The sequence below is a fragment of the Pyrus communis genome, chromosome 1 (assembly GCF_963583255.1).
Source record: "Pyrus communis chromosome 1, drPyrComm1.1, whole genome shotgun sequence".
Lineage (NCBI taxonomy): Eukaryota > Viridiplantae > Streptophyta > Magnoliopsida > Rosales > Rosaceae > Pyrus > Pyrus communis.
The window spans coordinates 27,676,907-27,689,009 of NC_084803.1; the positions used below are offsets into that span (position 1 = coordinate 27,676,907).

General features: G+C 36.8%; 1 protein-coding gene across 1 annotated transcript; it reads right to left on the reverse strand.

The window, feature by feature from the left end:
• Positions 1-1,183: 1,183 nt before the first annotated feature.
• LOC137741388 (cellulose synthase A catalytic subunit 2 [UDP-forming]-like) lies at positions 1,184-8,217 on the reverse strand. The gene is made up of 14 exons (XM_068481111.1): positions 8,059-8,217; positions 7,084-7,279; positions 6,765-6,997; positions 6,530-6,653; positions 6,240-6,429; positions 5,679-5,945; positions 5,195-5,540; positions 4,900-5,037; positions 4,411-4,536; positions 4,039-4,251; positions 3,686-3,959; positions 3,380-3,576; positions 2,935-3,285; positions 1,184-2,344 (listed from the first exon to the last, which is right to left on the reverse strand). Exons 1-14 carry the CDS (start codon positions 8,137-8,139, stop codon positions 1,763-1,765), a joined length of 3,318 nt encoding a protein of 1,105 aa, XP_068337212.1. The 5' UTR covers positions 8,140-8,217; the 3' UTR covers positions 1,184-1,762.
• Positions 8,218-12,103: the final 3,886 nt, after the last annotated feature.

The window sequence follows — 12,103 nt, forward strand, 5'->3', positions numbered from 1 at the left end:
TCCAACTTCTATTTGATTAAATGTCGACCAATCTTAACGCACTTTGTATGATTATGCTGCACTAAATTTTAAAGGCAGGTCTATGCCCATTTTGTTTATTTTCAAACGCCTAAGGATTAATCGGAGTAGTGCTAAGCGGAGATTTTTAGAACAATGGTATAAATACACCATTCTAGGGTTCATCTCTGCTAACGCAATTATCGCTCACTTATTATCTTGCCTATTGCTTGAGTCTCATATACTTGCTTACTAACTTAATTGTTGGAGATCGTTTGATCTGCGCATCCCACCCTTGGGGGCCTTTGGCTGCTCATGGTTATTTGTCTTTTGGCATATAAACGGATTTGTAACACCTTTTACTTACAATTAAAGAGAACTATCATTACGTATAATACTAGTACGGTTTTATGTTACATAATGAACATCATATATACAATATACTTCCTATCTAATTTTTTTTTAAGTCACACACTACGGTTGCCACTTATAGGACTTGGTATTCTTCTTCACTTGTAAGCGAAAGATTTTAAGTTTGAATATCATGAATGACGAGTTCATTACCAATTATTTATGTCACCTTTTAGTTCAAATATATTGTTACCTACCACAGTTCAAGTGGTGTTGATCATAGTTTGAAAAAAAAATTGATTTATTGACCTCAATTGGAGAAGAAAAGTTATCTTAAATTAACCTTTAAAAGTGTTATGTTTAATATGCATTAATCATCTCATTATCATACACACCATCAACATCCATTCAACTCACCAAACCTTCTTTTGTCATGACCACAAGGAGCAAGCAGACCGCCTCTATTAATTTTCGTTAAGAATTTTTGCCGCTTTAAAACCTCTAATTGACTTTAGAGTAGAGCAAATTTAAAAGAGATAAAAACTTTAAATATAAAATTGAAAGTTGACAATATATGTGTTTTGACATTTTTAAACTTTTGTTTGCCATTTGATATGTTAAATTAAACTATTATTTTCTTACGTTAAACTCTTATGATAAATGTTTTAAATAAAAAACAATTTAAAAATCAATTAAGAAAAGATTTGATGAAGAGTTCAAATTTTAGCAACAAGGGCAAAGACTACCAATCCATATCATGCCATATCAGATTTAGTTTTCTATTGGAAAACATTGTTGCTATCTTTTTTATTGTTAGTGCTGATATGGACATTTTGACATTTCCTTCGAAGATGCTCTAAGAATTCAATTCAAGTAATGAAAACTCATGGGGCGTATATGCCAATTCGAATACAAATTGTGGTCAACGAAATTCTTAACCTGTCGTTTATGGGTCTTGCAATGGAGAAAGTATCCATGAAGTGAACATGCGCGCGCGCGCACACCAAACTTTTGAAGACGCCATGGCATCACATTTATAAGTCCGATTTTTGTCTTGGAAAAAAGAAAAAGAACAGGGAAGATGCACGTCCAACGTTAAAAAAAAAACAGTAATAATGCAATGCTCTCTTTAAAAAACAAGACCTAGTGCTGGGAAGGACACCCAGAAACAAAGAAACCCTAAAACCCACAGGATGTAATAAAAGAATTAATAGAACAAATAACAGTGTCATCCCCCAGCCCTCTTTATCTACGCAGACACCGCACTAAACTAGACTTCATCCCCACAAAAAAATTTCGCTTGTTCATGTGGAAATCGGTATGAAATGTTTCTAACCTGAGGAACGAATACTTCTGCAACTCCAGAACGACCATAAGCTGGAACTGAGAACAACCTACGACTGTATTCATGTGTCTAATCGCAATTTAACCCGCAAACCTCCAATACGGGGCCATCTTTTGACACAAACGGATTGATTCGAACCCACATAAGAGTTAATATTGACGCCAGTAGAATGGACCAAACCACAACGATGGTGGGCATCCTATCTTGTTTCCCCAGCAATCCCTTGAGGAAGGGGTAGAGATGCACAATGACCCAGAAGGCAAAAAATAGCCGACCAAACAACGGACCCCACGAATCATACCCGTTATTGATGGCGTCTGAAATGCCCACGACAACCCCGACTATGTTTATTATTAATAAAGTTGTAGGAGGGATCAATAATGATGTCCACTTGAAGATGTAAAGTTCAGAAAATGCTCCATCATCTGCTGCCTTCGATGTAACTGTGAAGCTTGTGTTAACACCAGCCAAAACCTTGAGTAGACCCTGGAACAGAGCAAAAAGATGTGACGAAGCGCCTCCAATTACCCAGAACTGCTCATTTCTCCACCAGTCATCAATCCCGACGCCACCCCATTGCATCTCAAGGATACCAGTTGCAGCTATGGATATGAAGAGAGCCATGAAAATAATGCTGGCATAGTTGCTTATCTATACATTCAAGTTCAGAAACCAATAGTTAGAACAGGCATGATCAAATGTACCAGCTATATAAGCCAAATCAAGGATTTAGCTTTTGGATTAAAAACTAAAGTATGAAAGAGATGTGCAGTTTTACAATGTTAGGCTTTGCCCAAAGTGTACGAGCTACGCACTTGGTTCACAAGATTTTACTGTTAATCCTAATATAGAAAATTGCGCTCACTTCATATTCGAGAGGAAGTTTGAAAATAGGTTTAATACCTAATAGACTAACCTTCATTATCATACAACAAGTAACATTTGCACACAAATCACACTAAAAAGATGGAAGACCAGAAAAAAAATCTCATGTTTAACCTAGTTTGTACTGTATTACCCAGTCATTTACTGTGTGGAAGACATTCTAGCATAAGGCCACCAAATTTTAAAGGACAAGTATTGATGATTCTAATAATATGAAAGTATAGCACATTCAACCGGCTAAATATGTTGCTTGAGAACCCAAAATATGCAACTCAAATCAGCATACGACCTATTATGTTCCAATTAAGCATCTTTCCCACACAACAAATAAAACAGAAAAAAGAGATTAGAGTTACCTCAGGGACAATGAATTTCCCAGTCAGAAGACAGATGGCTGGTAGACTACAATAAACGATCAAGGGAATGGAGGTCCACGGATATACAACTGAGTTTATATACGAAAATCGTTCCAACCATTTCAATCCACTCCCATATGCATACCAGATTGGGCAATGTCTACTAAGGAAGATCTCAACAGATCCAAGGGCCCACCGAAGAACTTGATTTAAACGATCAGAAAGGTTAATAGGAGCTGATCCTTTGAATGCTGGACGTTTGGGTATGCAGTAGACAGATCGCCATCCATGGCAGTGCATCTTAAATCCTGTTAGAATATCCTCAGTAACAGAACCATATATCCAGCCAACCTATTTGAGATCAAAATTAGATTCATTGAGCGAATAAAATATGGATTCCAAGATTGTAAGTTTCAAAAACTTTTAACATCTCCCAGTTACGTACTTCCTTTCCCCATTCTGTTTTGTCTTCATAACCACAGCTTATCACTTGGATGGCTTCTTTCAAGAGCGATGCAGGACTGACATCCTGAGGTATTCCACCATTTTCCAAAACTGCAGAGGCTACAAAAACTGGAGACTGTCCAAATTTCTTCTCCAATTTCAGTTGGGACATGGTGGATGTTTTATTGGCTTTTAGTTCTGCAATACCAACACAACTTAGTTATTCACAGTAAATTTAAAATAAAAAATAAAAAAAGAAAGAAAAAACACCAATAAAAAATAGTCACTTTCTTGGTGCAACCAGTACCTTCAATTCCCTCTTCAATATTTTCAAGTGCATGTATCTGCTTTGATGCTTCCCTCTGTTTCAATTTTTTCTTTTTCTCTTTCTTTGACTTTGCATTCTTGTTCTTTCTAGATCCACAACACAGGCAGCACCATTTTGGCCAGCAATTGCAGGTTTTTCTAGGGGGTTTCTTTTTGGCAGGAGCATCGTATCCATAAAGCGCTTGCCTTCTGAAAACACACCCAGTTCCAACATATATTGGTCCTTGTATACCATCTAACCCTTTCATGTTGATCTGTTTTCAATAAGAAATTAGCATTTTTGGTAGCAACAGAAAGTAAAAATATCAAATTAAAAAAGAATCATATACGTACATCAAAGAATACAACATTCCGATTTGAGTATCTATCATGAAGATCAATCCCATCAAATCTTTGAGGGAACTGCACGTAGCAAACTTTCTTCCCTGATGTAGGGTCCATCATGAAACACATAGCTTCTCTGATTGCCTTGCTATTGTTGATGTAGTGATCACAGTCAACATTCAGAATATAAGGAGCATTTGAGATAATTGCTGAGACCCGAATCTTTAGATAAATTTAACAAAAAAAAAAAATTTGTCAATACTGATCCATAAACATATTACTGACAAAGGATTACAAAAACAACGAGGAGGCTGGAAAGATAAGGAAAAGTAGTCTACTGTAAGCAACATAAACATGAAACGGAAGAACTTTAAGGCTTACTAGAGCATTCATTGCACCGGCCTTTTTATGGTGATCAAACCCTGGTCTCTTTTCACGAGAAACATAAATTAGACCAGGTAACTCATATCCTTCAACATCACGAACACCATTGTTACCCAGAAAGACCTGTAAATGAATAGAAATACTAAGAAAAAACTCCAGGTAGGTAATTGGTCACCAAAAATGCCAAATAGCTAAAAACTAATCTAATGTACATGACACTGAAAATGCGCCAGTAGCTCAAATTTGTGTATGCACTTGATATCTTGTGTGTATGTATACAAGTTATACATAAGCATCTTCGGCAATCCAGAGGCACCAATGACTCAACGATTGTGATGAAATAGCATTCACAAGAATAATTATTATAGAACTGACAATTCTACCAAAAAGAAAATGTGTAAAAGAAAAAGTCGTCATCTTGTTGAGTGTACTTTTGTAATCATATCATTAAAATATTGCTCCCAAAAATTTAAAGTATAATCCCACCTGAATCATGCCAGGATGGTCTCGTACATTATTCCCGGGCCAGGGAGTCCCATCCTGCATTGTCCAGCCATCCTCAGGAACCTTTTGTGCCAAGGCTACCAAACCATTGATCCTAACTTTAAATTCTTCATATTCTCTCTGCAAAAAAAAATATAAATTAGAAAGGAAAAAAAAATCATGTTTAATCTTAAGTATTTTACCAAAACTCCTAGAAGCAAAAACCGAAAATCTATTTGAAAATCCATGCATTCAATTCTGTACAAGAAACTGCATGAATAAGAAGATAGTCACAAACCTTCATTGCACGTCTTTCCCTTACAAATGCTGGATGAACTTTATTTTTCAAATAGTCAATCTTTTGACAGAAATACCATTCTGGGGCTCGGGGCTCAATACTAAACTTCTTACAGAAAGGAACCCATTTCCTGGCAAACTCAGATGTCTCAGAGAGAGCTTCAAAAGTAAGCATGGCAGCACCATCATCCGAGACATAGCACACAACTTTCTCAACTGGATAGTCAACCGCAAGGATGGACAGAACTGTGTTTGCAGTGATTAGTGGAGGTTCTTTCAGAGGGTCAACTGTACTAACAAATATGTCTACACTGGCTAATTCAGATGGCTTCCCTTCTTTTTCATACCTGGGAATATGGGAAGCAAATCATGAGACAACTTATTCCAACTTATGTGGGAATCCCAAAAGCAAGTGGAAATGGTTAAAATAAAATAAAATCTGACAAAACATGAGGACAACACAGCGCTAAATAAGTTGGCCCTACCTAAGCGATAGTCGATCTAGGTATGTTTCTCGCTTTATTGGATGCCATTTGGGGAATTGATCCAGAATCCATGATATAGCAAACCATATTTCACATATGACTGATGTCAACCACAAGCCATATGCATTATTAACTGGATGGAGGATTCTATAATGAAAGAATAAGCCAAGTATTACAAGGCGGAGTATTATTATCAATCTGTATGGATTTATCTTGCTTGAAGGGATGGGTAACTTTCTTGAAAGTGGCTGCCTGCCTTCATCCATCCTGATAAAGTAAATCAAGTAAAGCTTGTAAATAACTAAATATACAAAAAAGTAATGAGCAGATGACAGCTACATAATAGAATCATGAAAAAGAATAAACAATCCACCAACATCATTGGTGAACTACCAATTACGAACAACGAGGGCTTTGATCCACAGAACACAATGTTCTGTTTGCGTGTGCGTGTTTGTGGTTGTATAATCTTCATATTTCTTAATAGTCGTGTAGTTCTCTCAAAATTAACTATGATTAATTTCATTTGCTTCTAATTTTTAATATCCATTAGTAACTTACATGGGTAAGTCAGAATCATCCAGTTCATCATTCCCACCACAGTTTCCTCCATCGCTAACTCCTTCATGCTTTACAACCTGAAGTTTTTCATTCTGCTTTTTCTTCCACTCCTCCATTTGGTCTTTCCACGCCACACTCCCATACCCATACGCTGCAATATCTTTCTTAGGGACCATTGGTCTAGGTTCCACTGAGACATTCAAAGTATTAAGATTACCACTGGAGGGATAAAAACATTACAAGAATGCATGGAAACACAAAGAAGCAATTTAAAAACAAAAATAACTTACAAGAAGAGGGATCAGAAAAAGGCACTGGATGGACTCTGTTTCCATGAATTGGATGGACTCCGTTTCCATGACCCATATACGGAGGTACAATAAGAGCATGTCGATTGGAAGAAATTTCAGTGTCCTAAAACAAGAAATGCATCACAGTAAGGCACTAATCAAATGACAGGGGCATACAGAAACAAGCATGCACCCATAATTGACGGGACAACATTGCAATTTCTGGAATATTTACCTCTTCACCATAGGTCAAGAGTGGGATTTCAGAACCCAAAGGAGAGGATTCATGTTCTGAATGTGTGGGAATTCTGGCATTGTAGTTGGAACCGCGGCCAACGTTAAGGCGTGCAGACAGCGCAGACTCTGCAACTTGATGAGGGCCCAAGGCATCAAGATTCCCACAATTGAACTCATTGTCCAAATCATCAATGTCATCTTCTTCTTCGTCACCTTCAACCCTAGGACTACCTGCAAGTTGTTTCGATACTTAAGACAAAGTTTGAAACTTTAGTGGGAATTTGAACTGAATTTAGAAAAATGCAGAACAGACTCACCTTTGATGCGTTTGTATCTGGTTTTACAATGAGGACAAGCCTGATTTCCTTCTCTTCTCTCATACTCATAACAAGGTCTGCACACAGGGAAAGCACATTCGTTGCAGGCAACAAAGGGCTCTCCATCAACTGTAAGTTCAATCTCATCTCCACAAATTTGACATATTTGCCCACTTAATTCTTGCACAGGCTGTATCTGTAAGAACCCAAAAGGACGTTAAAAAGGGCGGCATCAAACATATAATACAGATGATGAGCCGAATACACAGCTGAGAAAAATCTTATCATCATCACTATAATTTTTTAGTGACAGCTTTCAGAACCTTTCAAACCCCCTTCATACGCCCGTAAAGTGTATATCTATCGTTGTAATGGATGATCAACTTCCCACTTGTCAAACCAAAGTAAATTAATAACAAATCACAAGGTAGTGTGCCACTGGTACAAATGTTATGAGTTATTCCAAAATGATTCAACAAAGTTCAACTACACTATCATTCCTACATTTCATTTCAAATTTGCACCGGCTCATCCAACCAACACACTAATTCGATCAGCTACCGTTTCTCGCAAACTTGTTCTGAAATAAAGAATAAGATTATTTTTTCTAGCTCACTTTTTCTTTCCTATATCCATGCTCCTGGACTGTGTTACAATCTCATAATTTCAAACAAGCTAAGATCTTGAAGCAAAAAAGTATTGAAATTCCTTAGAGCAACAAGTGTCATACATAACCTGATCAAATTACTTTCTCAATGGTAAACAAGTTCTAACAAATAATTAATAAAAAAAATGGAGATTTCAGAATGCTGACAGACTGACTAGTGAAGATAAAACTGCCCACCAAAAAACCCCAATCCAAAATCAGTATTTCAATTGAAGGACAACCAACAAAAACCGTAATTGATCAGAACCCACTTTTGTTAACACAAAAAAAAAAAAAAGGAAAAAACAAGAAATAGAAATTGGGGGTACCCGTGAATTTTCATCTGCATTGATGAGCACAAACTCGTTCCTGTTATGAGAACCAGCAACAAGTCTTCCTCTTGTGTCCATCACTCAAAGCTCCGATCTTTCACTCACTCTGCCGCCCCCCACAGCACCCCCACTTTTGCCATTCACACCCCAACCCAAAACCCAACCCCGCATTTAAAAAAAGAATTGCCAGCCGGTCCACTGTCTGTCAATTCATTCCAGCTGTCGCCTGCCTACCTTCTCTCTTTATCTCTTCTTATTCGCACACGCACACAGAGAGAGTACGTAGGTGGGAAATCAGGAAGCGTAGGAAGGAAGGTGAGGGAGAAGAAACCGTAGGGACAAAGATTGTCTCCCCAACCATTTCCCTCCCCTCCTATCTTTCTCAGCCGTTCATTCCTTGCCAAGTTGATTTAAAGCGCCAGATTTCGCCACGTCACTAACAGTCCTCCTCACGCTTCGTTTACGCTGCCTTTCCCGCCTCTTCGAATGTTCCAACCAATTGATCTTGCCTTTGTCGCGAAATGTTTTTCACATTTGCCCCGTTGCATAAAAAAACTGAAATTTTGACAACAAAAAAACACTTTTTTTTTTCTTTTTCTAGAAGGGAAACATTTTTTAGGCTCGGGAAGGTTATGAAAAATTTCACATTGTTTATAACCATAGTCAAGTTGATTCATCAATTTTGTATATTAATCGCGAGACCTCTGACAATTTTTTGTTTATTGAGAAACCATAGTTCATGTCTTTACTACTGAATCACTTGCTGGTTAAAAAAAAAAAAAAAAAAAAAAACTCTGTTTTCTAATTAAAAAGTAAACAAAATTTGCGTCCTTTTTATTTGTTTGTTTCTTCTAATTCCAGAGTTTTGATTAAATTCTTTGTTTCTGATTGTGAATTTAAAGCTCTATTTTCCTTTTTATTTTTATTTTTTATTATATTGGATTGCTTTTTATGACTTTACAAGTCCACGCCCTCGATAACCCAAAGTTTTGGACCTTTTGGTCTATTTGGAATTTGAAAAAAGGTAGAAAACAAAAAAAATTAGAATTGAAGTTTTTTATTGGTTAACAATTAGAATTTTATTTATTTATTTATTTTTGGGAGAACCAATTAGAATTTAAGTTTGATGGAAAGTTTTAGGAATATGGAGGACAGGGAGGAGGAGTGAGAGTGACGTAAAGATTCCAGAGAGAGAAATTTAAAGACAGGCGCATGCAGCTGTCTTATTAGTACTAGGATCTGCTCACGCGGCGTTGGATTGGATTATGTCCTGACTCGATGTTTTAAGTGTGTAAATTATTTTGTCGTTTTTCTACTAAGCTAAACAATAAAACATTTATTTTAAAGAGTTAAATTAAAAATAAAAAATACACCTTTAATAGATTATATAAAAATCTATAATATAATAAATGAGCAGTCACTCTTTTAATTTACACACTAACTTTTTTATTAGCTAAATAGAAAGAAAAAAAACACTCAAAACCATCATGAGATGACCTAGTGGTTGAGAATGAGTTACAAGCCTGTATTCCACATGAAACGTCCTGAATTCGATTTTTGGCATAGATGAACCGCACAATGGTGGTCAGGGGAAGACTAAAACATAAAATTTTTAGCCCAAAAATATTAGTGAAAATTTAGGTTTTAACTCAGAAACAACTTTTTTGCTCCAACCTTTATGGGTTAAAATTTTAGCCGCAGATTATTGAAGAATAAATTTAGGCTAATTTTTTTTAATTAACTTTAAAAAAATTATTTAAACTATCATAATTTAATTTTATGAACATTTTAACCTAAAAACATTTAGATTTTGACAAATATTGAATAATCACTAAACTACACATGAAACACATACAAAAGCAATTAAAGCAACAAAAACATTAACTAAATTAAATGTGGACCGTTTGATTTAAATTTGACCATTAGGTTTTTTTTTTTAATTTTCTTTTTTACCATTAGATTTGATCATATTCAATTTCAGTAATTGAATTCAATAAATTTATAAATATAAAACAAAAACATTTAATCAACGACCCTTTTGAATTTCAGCCTTTGATTAGCTAAAAGAGTCGTTGGGCTCTATTTTCTTGGCTGACATGTGGGCGACACTGTGACAGCCCGTCCTGAATTATTTGTATCGATGGTGTGAAATGTCTATTTTACCCTTGAACGTTTGTGGTGCTGTGTGGTTTAAGTTTTGGATGTGGACAATATGTTAAGTCCCTAATATTTTGGAACAAATTAGGAACTTAGCTTTTTGTGGTTTTTGGTTGGTGACCAAGCTAGGCCACACACATACACACTCACACGTACCATACACACAAACGCTCAGACTGCTCTCTCTCTCTCCTATTTCTCGCGGATTTTCTGGCATTTCCATACAACCTGTACGGACAAACCTTCAACCAACCAGTTCAGGCACAGATCGAGGTTTTAAAGTTAACATTCAAACTCTAGTTTGCAAGCCTAGGAGTTGATCTATACCTTTGTTTGGACTTAAAACCTTCAAAAAACCTAGTTTCTCGCGAGCTCCGATTTGGATACTGTTCATGCAATCATGATCGTGAAGTTTTTAGAAGTTTTTAAGCTTCTAGGGAGCTTTAGAACGTCTTCACGAAGGTCGGAGAAGAAAAACGAAATGTTTTGGATGTTAGGAAGTTGAGTTTGGCGAGTTCGAAATTTTGGCCAGATTATCGAGGGTTCTTCGGTGAGATCCCGGGGATTTCAAGGCTTGAAAGTGGTAAGTTTTGTTCTACTCATTGAGAGCTTCATTTTGGTGAAAATTTCATGAATTTTGGTTGAAAATCGAGTGAGATATGAAGCTTTGAATATTTTTCCAGTTTTCGGCGACGCAGATGGTGGACGGCAACGGCTCCGGCGAGGATCATTGGAGAAGATGAAGAATATTCCGTCAACTCTGACAGAATATACTAACGGCGTCAGGTATATTTAACGGTATATTTCATTTTGGACGGAATATTCCCTAACGCCGTTAGGGTTTCCGTACGTGTGCCAGGCACGTACCTGTGCGTGGCGGCATGTGGGTGGTCGGAAAATTTTTCTAAAAATATGGGGATGTTTGTGGTGTTGAGTATATCACGTTGGTATATTCAAACACCCCATTTGAGCAATGTATGAGAAGTTATTAGCTAGTTTTATGTATGTGCTTGAAATTAACGTTTATATAGTTGTTTGGCATATAGGTGAGACCTATCCTGAGGTTGAGCGCAGTCAATCGAGGCTTGGGGGCTATGACCCTTCCATATACCAGTGAGTGGACTTTTGACTTTCCATATATACCTATGTACTTGAGATTTTTCCCAAAAAATCGATTTGAATGAAATTATGTTGAAATGCCATGCCTATTGATTTATGTTTAGACTATAAATTTGTATGATATGTGCATATTGTGATTTGACTCGGTGGACGCTCAGGTAAGTACTTGGTGAGTTGTAGACTGTTTATGTGAATTGATGATTATGTGAGATGTATTGAGAGCTCATAAACCTGCACCCTGGTGTTAGTGCTCCCGCCTAGAGTTAGGGCATAGTCCTTCACGTGATGCTCACTTTCCGCATCATACGCTCACCTTGGATCCAAGTTAGGTGCACATTCCTGTCGCACAGACCACTATAGGTGGTTCTAACTCATAGGTGACCCGCGATTATTCGCACAGTCTTCATGTGATCGTAGCACTTGAGCGTATTTATTTACATCCAGTCCTGTCATACAGACCACTTTAGGTGATTCTGACTCGTGTGCAAGTATATTTGTTGAGATGTAGATTTGAGCCGTATAGGTCATGTTAGGTGACTCCGGCTGTCATATCATTTTACATTGATTTATATCACCTGGCTTACATGTTTAATGCTGAGATATTTAACATGGCATATATGTGGATTTTGCTAATTCGAGAATGGTTTCGATATATGTATGTATTCTATTTTCTGGGAAATTATACAGGTTTTACGCCCAGGGGTTAGAACTTTTGAGAAATGAAGTGATTTTGAAAAGCTTTGTTTTTGCCCACTCACACTTTTTG

Coding starts and splice junctions, on each gene's coding strand:
- LOC137741388 (XM_068481111.1), bottom strand. CDS start 8,139: ATGGACACAAGAGGAAGACTTGTTGCTGGTTCTCATAACAGGAACGAG. Junction 7,280..8,058: donor ATGCAGATGAAAATTCACGG/GTACCCCCAATT, acceptor GGGTTCTTACAG/ATACAGCCTGTGCAAGAATT. Junction 4,252..4,410: donor CCGGTGCAATGAATGCTCTA/GTAAGCCTTAAA, acceptor ATTTATCTAAAG/ATTCGGGTCTCAGCAATTAT.